Source organism: Purpureocillium takamizusanense, chromosome 7 (assembly GCF_022605165.1).
Source record: "Purpureocillium takamizusanense chromosome 7, complete sequence".
In the NCBI taxonomy this organism is placed as follows: Eukaryota; Fungi; Ascomycota; class Sordariomycetes; order Hypocreales; family Ophiocordycipitaceae; genus Purpureocillium; species Purpureocillium takamizusanense.
The window spans coordinates 343,396-361,480 of NC_063074.1; the positions used below are offsets into that span (position 1 = coordinate 343,396).

The 18,085-nt window shown below is 56.5% G+C and overlaps 3 protein-coding genes across 3 annotated transcripts; 1 reads left to right on the top strand and 2 right to left on the bottom strand.

Moving 5' to 3' along the window:
• Positions 1-2,965: 2,965 nt before the first annotated feature.
• Positions 2,966-5,200, top strand: JDV02_007411 (uncharacterized protein). The gene is made up of 2 exons (XM_047988901.1): positions 2,966-3,871; positions 4,379-5,200. The coding sequence occupies exons 1-2, from the start codon at positions 3,182-3,184 to the stop codon at positions 4,592-4,594; spliced, it is 906 nt and encodes a 301-aa protein (XP_047844900.1). The 5' UTR covers positions 2,966-3,181; the 3' UTR covers positions 4,595-5,200.
• A 142-nt stretch (positions 5,201-5,342) lies between these two features.
• Positions 5,343-8,056, bottom strand: JDV02_007412 (uncharacterized protein; the record flags this gene model as incomplete). Its single annotated transcript, XM_047988902.1, has 3 exons — positions 5,343-5,400; positions 5,474-7,386; positions 7,442-8,056. The coding sequence occupies 3 exons, from the start codon at positions 8,054-8,056 to the stop codon at positions 5,343-5,345; spliced, it is 2,586 nt and encodes an 861-aa protein (XP_047844901.1).
• Positions 8,057-8,906: 850 nt separating this feature from the next.
• Positions 8,907-18,071, bottom strand: TEL1 (Non-specific serine/threonine protein kinase; the record flags this gene model as incomplete). The annotated part of the gene is made up of 8 exons (XM_047988903.1): positions 8,907-8,926; positions 8,992-11,435; positions 11,486-15,941; positions 16,000-16,337; positions 16,385-17,779; positions 17,836-17,872; positions 17,930-17,977; positions 18,032-18,071. 8 exons carry the CDS (start codon positions 18,069-18,071, stop codon positions 8,907-8,909), a joined length of 8,778 nt encoding a protein of 2,925 aa, XP_047844902.1.
• Positions 18,072-18,085: the final 14 nt, after the last annotated feature.

Here is an 18,085-nt window from a genome sequence, read left to right on the forward strand (position 1 = left end):
GCGGCGCGCGACTGTTGCAAGTGTCGCGCACGCATGCATGCATGCAGCCTCAAGTGCTGATGGGCGCTGGAGGGTAGGAGGAGAAGAGGGAGGAGGAGCAGGATGAGGAGGGACGGCCGCGCAAATGGGCCTGCCGAGGATGGATTGAGGTGGGTGGTGGTGAGTCGTGACCTTGCATCCTGGCTGGCTCTGGGGCGCTTCTTCTTTTTTACAGATTGGACTCTGCGATGGCGCCAGCTGTTGCAGAATACCTTGGTACATGCAATTCCATACGTCAAGAGAGCGTTATTATACATCGTTGCGGCAATAACAGCAGTAGCAGCAGCCGCCTGCTTCCTGTCCTTTGGCCCCCTCCTCCGCTCAAGAGGACGGCATGGCATGGCATGGCATGGAGTGGACGGGCAACACCACCTCCCCAATCCCCAATCGACGCGGGGTGGCGGTGGCTATCATCGCCAAATCGATGGATTGTCCAGAGGGGTTCGGGGTCGCACGCGGAGGGATCAGAGCCAGCCGCCCACCACACACACAGTTCAGCCTCTTTCGACGTCGTTGATGCCGCAGGGGATAGATGCCCCGTCGAGCGCATGAAGGCGGTTCTACCGTTCTGGAATTCAGAAACGGGGGCGCGCGCGGGCACGACATGCTTCGGCATGGGGGGGGGGACCGCCCTGTGTCTGCTGCATCGTCCCACGATCCGGCGTCGATGACGGTTGACGTGTTTGGACCTCGCGTGCGTACGTGCACATACGTAGTACTACGTACAAGAAAATTCCCCGGTTTCCGCGGCTGGGTCTCGAGAAAAGATGGATGATCGTCCGTCTCGTGTCCCCTCCCTCCCCTTCTTCATGTCATATCGCATCGCGGCGTCGACAGTCACGTATCTGACGACGATGTTGCGACACTGGGTAGTGCGTGGGGTAACCACGGTGGCGAAAGAGGAGTCGACGATACGGCAAGACGTGCGTACATACGTAGCTGCTATCTGTTGGCCACCTCGCCCCAAGCAGCCGTGTAACGGCATATCGGTGTATGGGATAGAGGCGGCGGAGGGGTCGAGGCGAAAGAGAGAGGGAGAGAGAGAGGGAGAGGTTTGTCGCCGCTTCGCTCGGACAGACGGACGGACGGACGGACGGGGCGGGAGCAAAACAGGCCGCAGTCGCAGTTACATCTGCCTGCTTACTGCGTTTACTAACTTATTATCCATCCATATCTGTTCACGCATGTAACAAGTTAACCCACAAAAAAAAAAAGGGGGACGCACGCCCGCCTTGAACGTGTTTGTGTTTCCCCCGCCATGCCCTTCGGTGTTGATGCCCGTTGATGGTTTCACTGATTCTGTCGCTACCGTCCAGGGACAGGGCATGTTGCAAGTACGTAGTCGTTGGGGGAAGACGTGTTGGACGTGGTCAAGTCAAGGGACGAACTGCCGTGTGACAGGCAGGGGCAGGGGCGCCGGTAGGGCCGAGACAGAGCAGCGAAAGACGACCGACCGACGGCATTGAAGAGGTGGTGCGTCGCATCAGGCGAACGATGCATAATACAGTAGCTGTGCCGTATCGTACTTGCTACGTAGCACCACTACGGCATATATGCTTCGTACATACACACATATATCATACGTACATACAGTACGAAGTACATACATACATACATACTACCACATCGCCTCACCGACAGTTTGAGTGAGCCAGCCAGCCTACCATTCAACTTCTTCAACTTGGACCGTCTGACCACGGGCCAACTCTTTTGTCTCCTGCCCGACGCCCGCAGAGCTTTCCCACATAGGAGTATGTACGTAGTGCGGCTCGTAGATTTCATTCATTTCACGATGCCCAAGCATGCGTACTACTTACTTGACCATGTCGCAAAACACGCAAATGCAGCCCATCATCGTGTGACCCTTTCTGTCCATCGATCCAATCCGCGAGGCCATTTGTCAGGTAGGCAGGCAGGGGGTCGCGGGCGCTTCGCCGAGGGCGCCCAGCGCTCGTGTCCGGCATATGTGACGCCGGCGGCGGAACTGCCCCTTCGCTTCTTGGCCAAAAGTGCAGGATTGGGCGTTTTTTTGTCTGATACAATTTTTTCCCTCCCCATTTTCCTTTTTCTTGTTTGGGAATCTCAGCGTTCAGTTTCAAACGGGCCGGGCTGGGCTGGGCTGGGCTGGGCTGGGCCGCCTTGCCGTCGTTGCGACGCGCGTTGGGCCGAACCGCCCGGACGGACGGGCTGGCTCTGCCCTGTCATGCGATGATGTCACGGTGTGCGTGTGTGTGTTGTAAGAGAGAACAAATGCGCCCAATTATTTCCCTTTTTTGTTTTCCCTTTTTCTACAGTATGCTTGAACGGACGGTCTGAGGCGCTCGGGAAAATCCAATCAATCACTAGGGGGAAGGGGATCGTTGGGGGCGATGGCTTTGGATGACGCGCCCCGCTTCCGCTGGGTGAGAACAGACAGCCCCAATATTGTTTTCGGTGCTCGGTGTCAATAGGGCCTTTGTCTGTGCGTTCTCTGTGTGTGGTGTGTGGCGCGCGCCGCTCCCGAGCCTAGATCGTCGTCCGTCCTCCTTCGGTGTCGTTGTCATTGCTCTTTTCGGTAAGTAATGGCAAAAGGTCGACTGGATTGGACAGGCAAGCAGACCGAGCTCACAGGAGTGTACAACATTTGCGAGGTTTTTTTTTTTTTTTTTTTTTTTTGGAAGGAAAATTCTTCATCTCAAGGACGTCAAGTATCACGGTTACTGGGAACTTATCCTGTCATCATCTCTGCGCTGCAAGTTGCTCCCACTTACATGACTGGGTTCAAGTCCTGCACTAGCAGCAGCACCAGCACCGACCGTACCTAAGTCACTGCATACGTACTACTACCTAAGTAGGTACCTATGTACTTCGTCAGTAGTAGTTGGGGTATGTAATCCCAGTATGGTAATACCTAGGTAGCAACTCGTGATAACATATTCACGCGGCTCGGCGAACCTAACCCCTCCAGCCCGTGAATCGATCATCTTGGTGTAACAACGACTACTACCGTACCAGGTACGCATCCCCCCCCCCTCCCGGCCCCATCCGACGTCACCGGCCCCCGTCGTCGCCGTCGTCCGTCAAGCTGGCAGCCACGATTACGAACCAACAAGAAGCGCCCCCGTCTGAAACCCAAACGACGACGACGACGAGCCGCCCAGCCATGACGCAACACGGCAACAGCAGCGGCCCCTACCGAATCTTGCCCCTGGTGGTAGTGACGCCCAACCACGGGTCTCACAGTGACAGCTGTAAGACCGCCGCCGCGAAGCAGCATCGTCAGAACCCTCCCCTGCCGCGGGACGAGAAGGAGCACCAGCAGCAGGAAGCACACCACTGCTACAGTTACCAGGTCCGCGGGGGGCGGGACCGGCGACGCCTCGTCTCGTCGCTCGTCGCGCTGCATGTCGCCTGCATCCAGCTGGACGGCGCCCTGATGCGCTTCCACCCGCCCTTTGGCGCCGCGCAGCGGCACCGCATGCGCCTCTTTTGGGAGGAGCGCATCGCCCAGGCCACCGTCGGACGCAGGGTCGTCTTGCTCGCCCTCCCTGCTGCTGCTGCTGCTGCCGCCCCTGGTGTTGGTGGTGTTGGTGGTGGTGGTGTTGCTACCGGTGATGCAGACGACATTATCGACGACGACGACGACGACAACGACGACGACATCAACGACGACGTCACCGACCTGCCCATCGCCGGCGTCGTCGAGCTCGCCACCCCAGACGCCGACACGGGGCCCTTCCGCGCCGACGTCGAGATGCTCATGGTCTCGCCGCGCCATCGCCGCGCCGGCCTGGGCGGGCGCCTCATGGCCGCCGTCGAGGACGCCGCTCGCGAGAGAGGCAGGACCCTGCTCGTGCGTTTTTTTTTCTCCTTTTCTTTTTCTTCTTCTTCGCGGAACCCCCCTCCCACCCTCTTTTTTTCCCCCATCCTCCTCCTCCTACCTACACATCCTCTCGTGCTGCCCTGCCCTGCCCCTGCTCACCTGGAGTAATGTGTGGACGGACGGACGGATGGATGGATGGACCTTGGTGGTGGGATGAACGACGAGGGGTCATGCATGTTGGGGGCCATGTAACTTTGTACCCGACAAACTTGACGCAGCGGGCGTTGATGAGGCTCTGCTGCTCCTGCTGCTCCTGCTGCTCCTGCTGCTCCTGCTGCTCCTGCTGCTCCTGCTGCTCCTGCTGCTCCTGCTGCTCCTGCTGCTCCTGCTGCGGCGCCAGCGCCGGCGTCGGGCTGTGCATGTCTCTTCCTCCTCCTCCTCCTCCTGCTGCGCTGCCCCATCCTCCCCTCCCCTCCCATGCTTTCGTCTCGCCACCATCCCTCCCCTTTGCCTGCGGCTGACCCGTTCCGTTCCTAGCAACTCTCCACCACGGTAGGATCCGTCGCCGAGGAGCGCCTCTACCCTGCGCTGGGGTACACCAAGGTCCGTCGTCCATTTCACATTCTTCTCACGCTCATGACGAGCCTCCATTCACTCACTCACTCATACTACTACTATTCTATTCACGACAACCACCACACACCCCTCTTTCCCTTCCCAAAAGATGCCACGATCCACAATCCACCACCATGACCTCCACCATCATCATCCTACTACTTTCCCCGTTTTCTTTGTCTCCTTCGTACACATTCCTACCCTTGCCGGTTCTTCTCATTCCCCAACCCCTATCCCCGTTCCTCTCTCCATATATCAGTATGTGTAACTGTGACGTCAACTCCTGTCTGACTTCAAACCCCAAGTTCGGCATCGTGCCAAACTACGGCATCTCGCCCGTAGACGGCCAGCTCGTGGACGGGGCGTACTTTTACAAGGACCTGAGACGCCCCCCGACGGGTGTCTAGTTCCTACGTGTACATGAAGGGAAAATGCAGCATACCGAAGATTACACAGAATAATAGAAGAAGAACAGGAAGAATAAAGAAAGAAAACACGTCACCTGTCGTCGGCAAGCGTGGCAGGTATCCTAGTGTGGGGTGGGTGGCGAAGCATCACCACCACCCCCCCCCCCCGTCGTAGGGCCTCCATACCGAAGAAACCCCCTGTAGGCCCTTCCTCGGGTGCCGAGCTTCTCGGTGTCTTGCCCACCCCGTGGACATGGCACGACACGGGACATGGCACGCTGCGCTGTATCTGCGCTGCAATGTCGGCTTCTTGTCTACCTTGTAATCCTAATCTTGGACATGACGTCGTCAAAGAGTCTCTTCCGCTCCCCCGGTCATCCCACGCATGGCATGCAAAATAAATACCATTGGCCGAGTGTAATCAAAGAAGGCTCCGTGGGCATGCACCGAAAACAACACCATGCAGCCTCTTTGGCGCCTCACGCCAGGTATGTGTAGGCGTTGTCCTCGCGCTCAATATAATCCTTCTCGATAAGGCTGCGGTTGCACTTGTTAGCCTCCAACCGTTGCTCCGGGGGTCCACGGCGGTCCGATAAAGACAAAGACGTACCTTTCAATCTCCTTCTTGATCGCTGCGGGCTCAACGCTGCCTCGCTTCTTCGTCAGATTGATCACCTCTGCCACAAGCTCCGCGTGGCCCATGGTCTTGCGGCTCTTCATAATGCGCACAATGGCCGCCTGCGTCTCGAACCGACGATCCTGCGCGATCCTTTCGTGAGTCGCCTTGTTCTCCTCCTTGGTCTCCTTAAGCTGGATCTGATTGATCTTGACGCGGTACTTGGGGTCCGAGAATGTCTTGTTGAAGGTGAATGTATCGGTCGAGCTGACGTCCCGGCCCTTGGGGTGCTTCAACAGCACCCGCGCCTTGCCGCATGCCAGCGACTGCAGCGTGCGCTCCAGGTCCCCGCCCTGCAAGCCCGTCGCCGCCGATATCTGATCGTACGTGAGGAAGCCCTCGTCCTCGGACACGTCGTTGAAGAGCATCAGCACGACGGCCTGGTAGGCGGATACGAGAAGCTCCTTGGATCCCTTGGGGAACGACGCCTTGATCGAGCAGTGTGCCAGAGAATGCTTCCACGTCAGGATGCGGCCCGTGTGCTTGTTTTTGTAATGTCCGTCGAACCGCTCAATCTCCGTGGCGACGGCGTCGGGAAGGTTAAGCCGCACGTCTGGGTATGTCGGCCACGCCGCAGCGGAGAGGATCATGACGGAGAGATCTACGCGGGCCTTTCGCTCCAGGTTGGCGTCCATCCATTGATTATAGCCCTCCATCTCATCCTTGGCCAGCTCCTGATCCTTGAACATCTGCTCCAGGTTGTGCGTGAAGTTGGAGCCACACTCGCTGCGCAGCTTCGTGAGCATGTTGCGCTCCGCGTCCTGGCTCGCGCTTCGGCCCATGAGCAGCCGCCTGGCAAGGTCCTTCTTGTAGAAGGCCTCAAACGCGTCCTTGCCCTCGATGAATCTGAAAAGCTCTAGCGCCTGATCCAGCTGTCGGTCGAGCTCTGCGTCTTCGTCGGCGCTGCTTGCCTGGCCCAACTTCTCAGCAACGGCCCGGTCCTTGACGTCGGACAAGAGATCCTTGGGCAGCGCCTTGAGACCGCCCCGCAACAGCATGTCAATGTATTTGGCGATCATTTCGCCAATCTTGGACGTCCCCGAGTCCCAGCAGGCGGCTGTCACCCGGTCGTTCATGAACTTGCCAAACGCCTCGCGCATTCCCCACAAGAAGACCTCGTCCTGGTCAAAGGCGTCGCGGATCATCAGGTCTAGTGAGCGTCGAAGCTCAAGCAGCCGCAACACCATCTGGTCGCCACGCTCCTTGTCTGAGACGATGGACGCGCCTGTTGATCGAATATAGTCGCCCCATGGCCCCTTAAGCTTCTTTTGTATGCCTGACAACCGCAGTAGCTGGTATACGCCCTTCATGGATTTAAAATCCTTCTCCGATAACAGGTGCGCCAGGCTGCCCCCATTCAACAGCTTGTCCGAGTACTGGTCGATGAGGATCTGGTGGGCCGAATCCATCAGCTGCTTCTCGGTGGTGCTCTCCAGGTTGTAGGCGATGCATCGGTAATCCTCCTTCTGCAACAACGTCTCACATGCCTTGACATACTCCTTGAGGCTGGCACCACTCCAGGACTCGCCAAATTCTTTGAAATATGCATCCGACTGCTTCAGGAACAACGGCTCAAAGTGCTTAACATAGACGCCGAGGACGTAAAGCATCCGTATTGAGTCCTTGAGAAGGTTGCCATCCATTCGCTCGTCGCTCCGGCGGTCGTACTCTACCATCTCGCAGATGCCCGCCACTGCTCGCTTACCGGGCAGGCGATCTGCGAGGGGCCCTGCCTGTGCAAACGCCATCCTTCGAAAGTAGGCGATAGTCATGTCGTTGATGGAGGGTAGAGACTCGCGCAATAGATATGTCCGATCGAGAAAACTAAACGTCGACCGGAGAGTGACCTGCCGCCATCAGTCAGTCAACGTCGCATCAGCCGGAGGGACGGTCTGGGCTTACCGCCTGAGCATTCCACGTCTTCCACTCGGCCAGCATGCTCCTTAGCGTATCCATATCCGAGCCGGCTCCCGCCCGCTTTATCTTGGGCAACACCACGTCCTGGAGGTGATGATCAACGCGGGTCGTGAGCGTGGCGCAGATCTTGGCGGCATGGCCCCTCCGGCACAAGTCCTCGACGCCGCGATACAGTCTCTCGAGGGGCACGGCGGGTCGCTGGCCCGCCAAGATGGCATCTATGGCCGCCTGCAGCTCCCGCTCGGTCCGCGCGTAGTACTCGTCGGCGTGGGCGGCGTCACTCTTGGTCGACGCGCGGAGATTCTTGATGACGAGCTTCTTGGCGCCGCTGTAGGGCTGGAAGGCCGAGCCCATGGGCCTCGCCTGCGGTGGCGCGGCGGCGGCGGTAGGCGCAGCGGGAGAGCCGGGGCCGGAGCCGGTAAGGTCGATGGCCGTCTCGGGCATCTTGCCCCTCGCCCGCGCGCTGGCCATGCTGGACGGCGGTGGGGGCGACGAGTCTGTAGCAAACCTGGGGCGCTTAGCGGCGGTGGCGGCGGCGGAGGAGGACGACGAGGAAAGGCGAGGCCGGCGGCGGGAGGGATTGTTGGGTTCGGCCTGCATGGGGCTCGCGCTGTCGACGGGGCCCCCCGCGACGGTGGACTTGTTCTGTGCCTCTCTCTCCCTCTCTCTCTCGCTCTACCCCCCCGGGTCGGGTTCGTGCGCGTGCGGTATCGCGGGATGCTCTCGGGGGCGGCGGAGCGAGGGGAAGCCGGAGAAGAAGAGTCGACTGCTGGGAGACTATCGAAGGGCGCGAGGAGCTGTAGCTGGACCGGAATGGGCAGTTACGAATGCTATCCTATCGCGCTGGCAATGGGCAATGCTGGAAAAGTCGGCCAAATGCAAGGAAGTCGTCGCGTCACGCACTGCCTGCTGCTGTTACTGTTACTGCTGCTGAGAATGGTGGTGGTGGTGGTGGTGGTGGTGATGGAGGGTGGACGTGGGAGCTTGCATCCATTCTTCCATTCGGGAACTGGAAAGGTGATGGTGGCTGCAGCGCAGCTCCACGAATGCTGGGGCAGGACCGACCCCGCCATTCGACAACGGAGTTAGTGGGTTCGACAGCCCAATAGATCCGGGCGGGACGCTGAAGCGGACCAGCGTCATTGATCCCAGGGCGGGCGAGCACCAACACCTTGCAGCCTCCTCTCGGCTGGCCTAACCTGCAGCTGCGAACGTCCAGATTCACGGCAGGCACGTTCGCTTCCGCCAAGTCAAACATGGCTTGTGTTTTGGCCGAGACACAGGATAAACACGGCTCAACACTACATGTACAGAGACCATCCGTCCATGAGAGAGTCTGAGCCTCATACCTTTCCAAGTGATCTAGAACCCTGCCGCCCAATGAATCCTCACCACCACCGCTACACGTCCCGCCACGCAACCCACGCCTATCCATGAGTTCGTGCGCGCATCAAGCATACGCAGCCCATCCTAAGCACAGCTTTGTTAGCACATCCAACATCTTTGATCCTGTTCAACATGTCCGGTCAACTCACCGGAATACAAAACCGCCAAATTCCGGTCGTCCGTCGCCTGGTTGATCAGGTCGTTCACAGTCGCCGTCACGCTCAGCGTCTTGGACAGCTTCTTCCTCACCACCTCCAGCGCTCGGTCTGCCTCGGACGGCTCGTTGAAGTGCCCCGCCCTCTTGCCTCTCTTGGCGTCCGCCTCGCTGTGGTCTGGTTCTTCCGCCCCCGTGTCGTCGTCCTGCCTTGCCTTTTGCAGCTTGGCCAGCCTGAGCGGGGAGACGGTCCACGTGTACAGAGGATCGTACCGTAACACGTCCAGGATGGTCATGATAGAGTACTGCTCCTCGCGCAGCGCATCTAGCGTGAACTCGCAGCACCGCCGAAACACGCCCTCCGTCCTGGTGATGCCCATGCCGTCAATAATGTCTCGCGTCAGGCGAAACGGCACAAGCTCGGGCACCGGGAGGATCCTGCCCGCCTCAAACGCCACTCCCAGATCAATGTGCACCGCCTCGCCCGTCTTCGTGTCAAGCAGAATATTGTGGCCGTGCCGATCCCCCAACCCGAGCACGTGTCCGAGCATGGAAATGGCCGCCGTGCTTCTCGTGTAAGCCAGACGCTTGGTGAACCAGTCATCTGGGTCCGTAAAGTTCTCCATGAAAAAGTACCGCATCACGGGATGGAACCTGTCTGTTACCTTGCGATACGTGCTGATTCGCGTCTCCACCGTCCGGCTCTGCACGTTGAAGATTTCCTTCCTGCATTGCGAGCCCTTGAGGTCCTTGGGGTAGTATCTCTCGTGCGCGGGCATGAGGAACTCGTGCAGCGGAATCGTGTTCGGCACGAACTCAATCAAGCCCGATGTGGCCGTCAGGGGCAACACCTTGTACGTCCTGATGCCCAGATTCCTTTGTTGGGTGCTCCTGTGCAGCTTCAGCAGTGACGATACTGCGGCAAAAACCTGCTCCATGATTGCGTCCTGGCGAAGGTCGTCGTGCCCACCCTTGACCAGCTGTTTATACTTCTTGCCGTCGCTGCCCACGGCGGTAATGATCTTCGGCGCTGACACACCGGAAGCGATCGTCATGGTCGGCTCCAGCTTGGAGATGTACGGTACGCGCGAGTAATCTTTGTTCGCTGACACCTCAATGTCCATTGTCGGCGGCGGTATCCGGTATTTGGCGAGGCAATTAACCAAGTTGAGCGCCGCAGTCGCGTCCTTGAGAGCAACTTTTGACCCAGACTTGTACTTGCCCGGGTTTCGATCCATGGCAAGCATGTGGTAGTATTTGCTGGTCTTTTCGATAGACAGCCAGATTTCGGCCACACACTTCGTCGCCGCCAGCTTCTGAGCCACCTTCTCAGTGGCCTTGACGCGAAGGACTGCCACTTCATCCTTTTGCTGGGCCCGCGCCTTTGTGCCCGACCAGATTTGGTACATGCCGTGATAGGGGTGGTCGACGCAGATGCTGTACACCAGGTCCAATAACAGCTTCTGGAAAGCAGTGTCCTGGTTCTGCAGCCGCGAAGTCAGCTGGTTCATCAAGCCGGCAAACTTTCGTGTCGGAACGGAGGAGAGGTGACGCTGGACGGCCTTGTTGGTCACGTCTTCCGCGGATCGTTCGAGCCAGAGCGCGGTGAAGCGCAGCGCGTCGTTGTTGTACTCGTCCGACGTCGACAGAGACAGCAGATAATTCTCCAAGCTTAGCCGTACAAACTCAGCCCGTGTCTGTTCGACGCGGCGGAGCTCCTGCTCGTCCAGATCCAGCCACTGCTTCTCTTTGTTGAGGACATGCGAGTATTTTGACCTCAGCTGCGTCTCCTTAGTGGACGAGATGAGCGCCTTGAGTTCAGCAACCTCTTCGCTCTTGCCCTTTCTGAGGTTTTGTAGCCTCTTGAGATCCTCCATCCCGTCTACATCCTGTAGCTGTTCGTCGCAGAACGTGGCAAATTGATGGTAGACCGCGCCTGTCTCCTTGTCCGAAGTGGCATCGCGCTTGAGCTCCTTGAGGGCTGGCTCTAGATATGTCTTCTGAATGTCCCGTGGCTTTTCGAGTCGGGCAATCGAGACCTTGTGTCCAATCTTGGAGAGAAGATCGGACCTGCTGACTGAAATGCTTTGTTTGCCAAGAGATGAGTCTGCGTCGATGCCTTGAAGCATGCGGATCGACGTGCTCATCTCCCCGTGGTCCCATAGCGAGTTTGCCACCTCAATCTTGATGGCTGCATCCACATGCAGCCCCAAGTCCTCGCAAAGTGGTATTAGTTTGGTCAGTGTCGTCGAGACATTCAGAGACTCCTGCGTTGCCTGATGGTATCGGTATACACCGGACGCCAATAGCATTGACTCGACTTGAAAGCGCCGCAAGGTTGGTGTGGTGAGCCTAGCATTGTTCAGCAGGGAAGCACGTTGACTCAACATGCTCGTCGTAGTTCCTCTGCAAGACAGTATCTGACTGACGTCGTCGTATCTGGTGAAGTTAGCAGCTGGAGCCGTCAGAAACTTGGAATCTAGACTCACCTCCCACTCCGCATCCACCGGCTGCGACTGCGAAACTTGACAAGGTTCTTATCAACATCGTTTTCGTCGGCTGCATTCAGTAGATCATCGAGCTCCACCAGAGCTGCAAGAGCTGTGAGTCGGTTCCTTACTGTCGTGGCGTTGACGCTAGCTTCTGTGGTCTTTTGCATGATCTTGCTGAGGCCGTCGTACACGGCAGACCGAACAGCGGACAGTGCAGTCGCTTGATGCATGCTTTGGAAAGCCTTGTAGACAGCTATAGTGTGGTGTTCTGAGGCAGGGGGTGCAGGGAGGTTCCATAGTTCCAGTTGCCGAGCTGTACCAAAAGTGCTCTCGACAGATTCGTTGGACGCGCCATTGTTCTGCTGAGTCTGCAGCACCGAATGGGAAAGGCCAGCAAGCCCTAGAGTTCCCAGTGCTCCTACCAGGGCTTGAGCATCCATCTCGGCTTCAGGGCGCCGGAGTCGAATATTGCTGTCATAGAGCGCGCCTCGGAATGCCAGGCTCTTGGCGCCTTCCTTCTCGTATTCTACCCGAGCAAGGACCTTTGCCAAACTCGCCTCCTCCGGAAGACCGTAGTATGTGTCGGGATCATCAATGTTCTCGAAGATGGACAGCAGAGTGTCGCTGACGTCTGCCTCTCTGGCAGCTGATGACCTGCGCGATGCGCGCGTGTTATCGGAAGAAACAAGCTCGGCAAACAACAGGGACGTTTTGTACATGCCGCATCGAGACGCCGCGGCAGCAGCAGCGCTGTAGTCGACCTCCAGCCAGTGCAGGCGATCCTCAATGGATGTCTCTTTTGGGTATTCCTGAGTCCTCAGATAGAGTATAGCGTTGATCAAGAGCTTCACATTGTCTTTGGCTGATGGGGCGGTGGACGTCAGCCACCCCTTGACCGCTGCGGATAGCTGCCGCTTCATGGTCTGCTGCTGCTCCAACAGGAAGTACAGGACTAGGTGAACCACAAACGGGAAGGCTCTTTCGGCGAATCCATCAACATTCGCCAAGATTGGAGGCAGAACAGATAGAAGAATCGAGTCCGGAACAGACTCGGCGAGATGGACGCTCAGCCGCGTGAGCCAGCTCGGCGATGACACCTCTTCCTTCCATGCGTTGTGGGCTTCAATAGTCGATGCTGCTGGCATCTCGGAAGGCGGTATACGATACCCTCCCCACTGAGATGCAACAAATAGCGGCTCGTTCAAGCTTCGTTGGCATGCCACAACGAGAGGCTCGTCATCCTGCAACAGCGCTTGAGAGACGGCGCCTCTCAGAGCAGCTTCTGCCATTCCGGCAACAACAGAGTCTTGGCCGGATGCAAGGTCCTGTAGAAGACGCAGCAGTGCTTCTTCGGATCCATTGGATCCGTGGGTCATACTGGAATACTGAAGAAGGCGTGATTCGCGAAGGGTGTCATCGGGGATCGCACCAGACGCTGCAAAGGACCTCCCAACAACGCGTCCAGCCCAGGCTAGATAGCTTTGGCTCAGATCTTGCGCTCCACAGCTCTTCCAGACCCCCTTGGCATGAATAATTGCGTCCTCATCACTTTCCACTACGTCGTTTGAGACCGATTGTGGAATGGTGAAGTCACTGCAGAGCAAGCCCAAGGCCAGGCGCCGAGAGGGCTCGTTCAGAAGCCCGTCATCGGAGGTGCTGTCCTTCAAGATGTTGAGAAGCAGACTACTCTCAAACGTATCCTTTTCTGCATTCCCGGAGGACCTTATTTGTGCCGCCGACCGAGTGATGGATCTGAAAGAAGTCCCCTGCGTTTCGCTCTTGAACACAGGGGATGTATACTCTGCCAGGTAGCTGCTGAACCATTCGTGGAAGCCCTGCGCTTTGCTCATAGTTGCCTTGAATTGGCTTTCCTGAGTTGTGCTTGATTGACTCGACTCAAGGAACACCCTGAGAGATGCCAACGTAGAGAGGGCATATCCTGCCAAGAAAGACGGCGATTGCTTCAGGTATTGGGCACCACCCTCGAGGAGATACCGCGTCATCCCCAACGCGTCGTCAGCACACTCAGAGTCGACGACGAAGGTGCGGATCGAATTGAGCAGCATTTCCAGGCAGTAAGAGTCCAAGGCCACCGGTCCTGCCAAGCACATGACCAAACGTACTTTGCGGAGCACCGAGCAAGCATGGAGGGACCCAAGCGCCGGGTGAATAGTGCTAAACAGCTTCCTGGCAATGGAGAGTACCAATGCCGGGGTCCAAAGATCGTGAAACTGAAACTCCGTGCTCTGGCAAAGTCTGAAGAGGTCGTGAATGACATATTTTGCTCGGAACATCGGCTGCTGATTTGGTGGCAGGTTCGCCGAGGAATGGGCGATCTTTCTTATAGCGTCCAGGTTGTCAGCCGCATACGCAAGATCTGGATGCCGGCGGAACACCCGGTCTGGAGAATCTTCCTGATCGATCAGGTCAAAGAACTGAGCGACAATGTCTGCGAAATTGATGTAGATGGCTTCGGCGTATAGCTTGGCCCCGAGCTTTTTCCTGATGCGGTCCTCTCCTTTTGGCTTTTCCGATTCGCCAAACGCGTCACCATATATCATGGCATATGAGAGGGTCGTTGCGAAGTTTCGCTGTATGACTTCCTCTTCGCTCGAGCTGATGAGACGGGAAAGATCTGCGCAGGCCTCATCCTGTCCTCGCATGAGTGCCAGAGCCATGGTCTCAGCTTGCGCGGACTGCAGCAATTCCGAAAGCTCTTGGAATCCGAATATCGAGTACGGGATATCTGCCAAGGAATCCCCTTCCATCCAAGTATAGAGAAGCTGGCGCGAAAAGAGCTTGAACAGACTCTTTGGTGACTCCAGCTTCAGCTCCGTGGCGATATCTGCTAGGCACCATCTCGCGTATTCCGTCGCCTGCGCTATTTTCCCAGGAGTTTCGAAGATGTGGTAAATGCACCTTCTCAGCAGAGTTGGCCACCGACAAGCCAGGCGCGAAAGCACGAGCAGTCTAAAGGCGATGCCAGAGCTCTCTTCAGGGTTAGCCGGTAGACTGTCCAGTACATCCACGAAAACCTCGTCATGCAACATCAGGATGTAGAGCTCGAATATGTTGGCGATCCTGTCCGCGATGTAGCATTTTGCTTTCGTGGTACCATTGCTGAGAATGTACAGAAGAGATGTACGGCATGAATCGAGGCCGAGATTAGTACCGTAAGATGGGTCGACGCGAAGAAGTGTAAAAAGAAGATGGGCCATTGACATTTGCGCCCTCGGCGAGAAAAAGTTCGATGGAAGGCAGACCTTGACAAAGTAGTTGTAAAGATCGCCTACGCCATCGGACAGGTCTCCCTTGTCATTCAGCCAGACGTCATGTAGGCCGTTGATGACCTCCATGCATGACGTGAGAGCCACTTCGCAGCATTGGTATTCATTGTCGCCGATGATGGCACCGAGTCTCTGAATAAGTCTCAGTGCATTATCAGGGTCCATTACCAGGTCCGAATTGCAGATGTCAATAAGCAGTCGCTGGCACATGAGAAGTTCGTCGTCGGACATCGACAAAAGCTGGTCCAGCCATGTGTTTGGTACTGTTCCTACCTGGCTGATGTCAACGGAAAGAACCCGTAAGAGGGCAAGACGACTCCTGGTATCCGCATAAAAGGCTCTCAAACTCATGGAAACCTGAGTATTGTGCCTAGGAATTGGCATCGGTTGAGATGCTGTTGTCGCTCTGCTGCTTTGTGAATCAAACTCATCATCCAACTCCATGGCATCCAGGTTGTCCAAGTCGGGCACGAGCTGCTGTCGTTCGAGACCAGCTGCAATCTTGGTCATCAAGCGTAAGAGGCCGACGTTTTCGCTGTGAAGGCGTCCGAGGCCAGCTGTCGTGAGATCCGGGATGCATGGGCGCAGAAGCCGCAATGCCAGATCAATAAACGACAGCGGCTCAACTGAGTCCAAGGCAGTGGCCAGGCTTTTTTCAGCCAACTCCAGCAGCGCCAGCTCCACGTTTGTCGACTGCATGGAGTTCAAGTCACTGACTTGCGGCAGCAGCATGGCCCCAATAACGCAGGCGGACAAAAGGCTTCGGAATCGCTCGAGGGAGATTTGGGCGCCGCCATCGCCTACTCTTTTTGTCCACGAGTGACTCAAGGATGCCAGCTCCTCGATTTTGGGGTAAAACAGCTCCAGAATAAGCTTGCGAGACGCGTAAACGCTGCTTGAGTCGGCAGGTGGGATATTTGGGGTTGATGGCGGAATGACACCAGTTCCCCCTTTTTGATCATCGAGCTTATGATCGAGAAGGAGGAGATACCTGTTGAATGGTGCGATTTCTTTCTGCATTTTCCACACCTCGCTGAGGGATGTGCCCGAAAGTGCAGGCTGGTTACTGGAGACGAGTGCTGATAGCCCGCAGCAGCCGCGCAGCAAACTCACGAAGTCCAGCGGCTGTACGTGGACAGACTGGAACGACGCATAGCCGGGCTCACCTACATTACAATCGTGTTATTGTGTGCTTAATGCCCCTGCATCGGAATGGCGACTCACTAGGGTTCCATCTCAGAAATACCCATCTGATGATGTGACTACTGGTTGCCTGACTGGCATTGGGAAGCCGAACGTTTCGTTCCTGGAGTAAGTACGACATCAGGGAGATCGAGGTGTCACATAATATTGCCGGCCCGTTGATGTCGGCTGTGACTACGAAACCGTTGAGATCGTCTGTGAGAGCGTGTCTCGGGAGTATAGTCGTTTCTAACATGGTTTGCAAGGCGAAGCAGGAGGCGCGAGTAATAGCGGGCTGGCTAACAGACCTGACTGCGATTGACCATACTTGTCTCCAAACGTCCATTAGGCCTTGTCGTGTCTCTATAACCATAGCACAGCTTGACAGGTCAGTGGAGATAGAAAGTCAGTCTGACGAGATGCGTACCTTGCGCAAGCAATCAAGGCCCACGATGCCGTGGTAGCGTGCTTGTTTGACGCACATACGGCCAGGTCCGCGAGCAAGTCTCTAATCTCCTCGGTCTGCAGAGCTTTGGTGGCGATTAGGAAGGGAACCAGCTGGAGGGCTGTGCTCTGTTCATTGACGTCTCGAGATTTGAGCTTCAGTCGAAGCCGGCTTGAATTCTCCTGAGTTCTGCGTCGCTTGTGTGGCTGCTCCTGTCTGTCTGTCGCTGCCACGCCGGGCTTCCGTTTGATCCGTAGAAGTACTGCCTCCAAAAGGGCTATGTTCTGAATCAACGCCCAGTGGCTCTCACCTTCTGGGTTATGATGTCTCAAACCAAAAGACCGTAGCCTCAAGGAGTCGTCCGGTAGTGATGAGGTAGCGAAGGTCAAATCGTGAAGCTGCAACCGGAACGCATCTCCTCGCTTTGCATACTCCAGCCAGAGCGGCTCCACCAAGTTCTCCACGTCATTCTGAATCGTGGCATCGAAAGCTTGAGTGGCAAGATACTCGATGTGAAGATGGGTTAAAAAGATTGTTTTGGAAATCTCGTTTCGCAAAGCCTTGATGGCCTCATCTTGGGAGACCTTGTCGGCTCTCCACCAATAGCTCATCAGAGGCAGAAGATTCCTCACAAGCGAGTTCGAGAATTGAAAGTCGTCAGCCTGGGCCACCGCAAAGATGTTATTTGCTATGGCAAAGCAGGCGCTCTGCGTCGGGTCCAGACTAAGGTTCTTCAGTCCCAAGACCCTCAATACCAGGTCCGTGACAACTTTTGCCCGCTGCAAAACCGGTGCGTTTGCTGCTTCAACCAGGCATTGCAGTCCTCCAAGGGCATCGAGAATGGGCCTGCCCTCGGGTTTGTTCGCCCGTTTCTGACTTTGAGTGGAACCGTTGGATCTTCCGGTGGACCTTGGAGTCGGCGTGGCAGGAGCAGGAGAATCTCGACTCGGGGCGAGGACGCTGGACCGAGATTCATTGGGTAAGATGTAGACGCAAACATCCAGGAGAAAGTCGACACAGCTTATCCAGGGGGCACCGTCCTTTCTCGCCAACAACTCGACGTGAGACGAGCGTCGAAGTACCTCGACGAGAGCCTTGACGTAGTCCTGAAGTAGAGGAGCTACGAAGTCGTCGTTTGGTCCTGGCAAGACCTGTGTGATATGATCTATGAAGGCGAGCAGCGTCTTTCTGCCAAGTTTGGAGACGCCGCGTGATGCAGCCACTCTCACGGCGGATGCACACTTGGAGAGGCGCGATGCGGCGGTGTTTCGTTTCGCTTGCGTCTTTCTGTTGTCATAGTAAACTGGCTTCTCGCTGAGGACTAGGCTGAAAAGGGCCTCGAATATCTCATGGTATCCTTTGTCTTCAAGAGCGGTGCTGCAGTCGCGTTAGCAGGCAAGGCCGGGATTGCGGAGTCCTCCTCAAGCACGTACAGGTTTGAGGCCTTGTTCTTCAGCAAATGGTTCAAATCTGATTAAAGTTGTTAGCGATTAAATCAGTTTATAAGCCAGAGATTGCGAATCTTACCATCCACTGCCTTCTCACGGTCTCTGGGTGAACCTGACTTGATGTCTCCTGAGACGCCTGGTTAGCATTTGTTACAAGCGCTATTGGCGGTGATAATCGTACTGGCGAGATTCCTGACGGTCGCTTTCTGAGCAGAGGCCATTTTGGACAACGCGC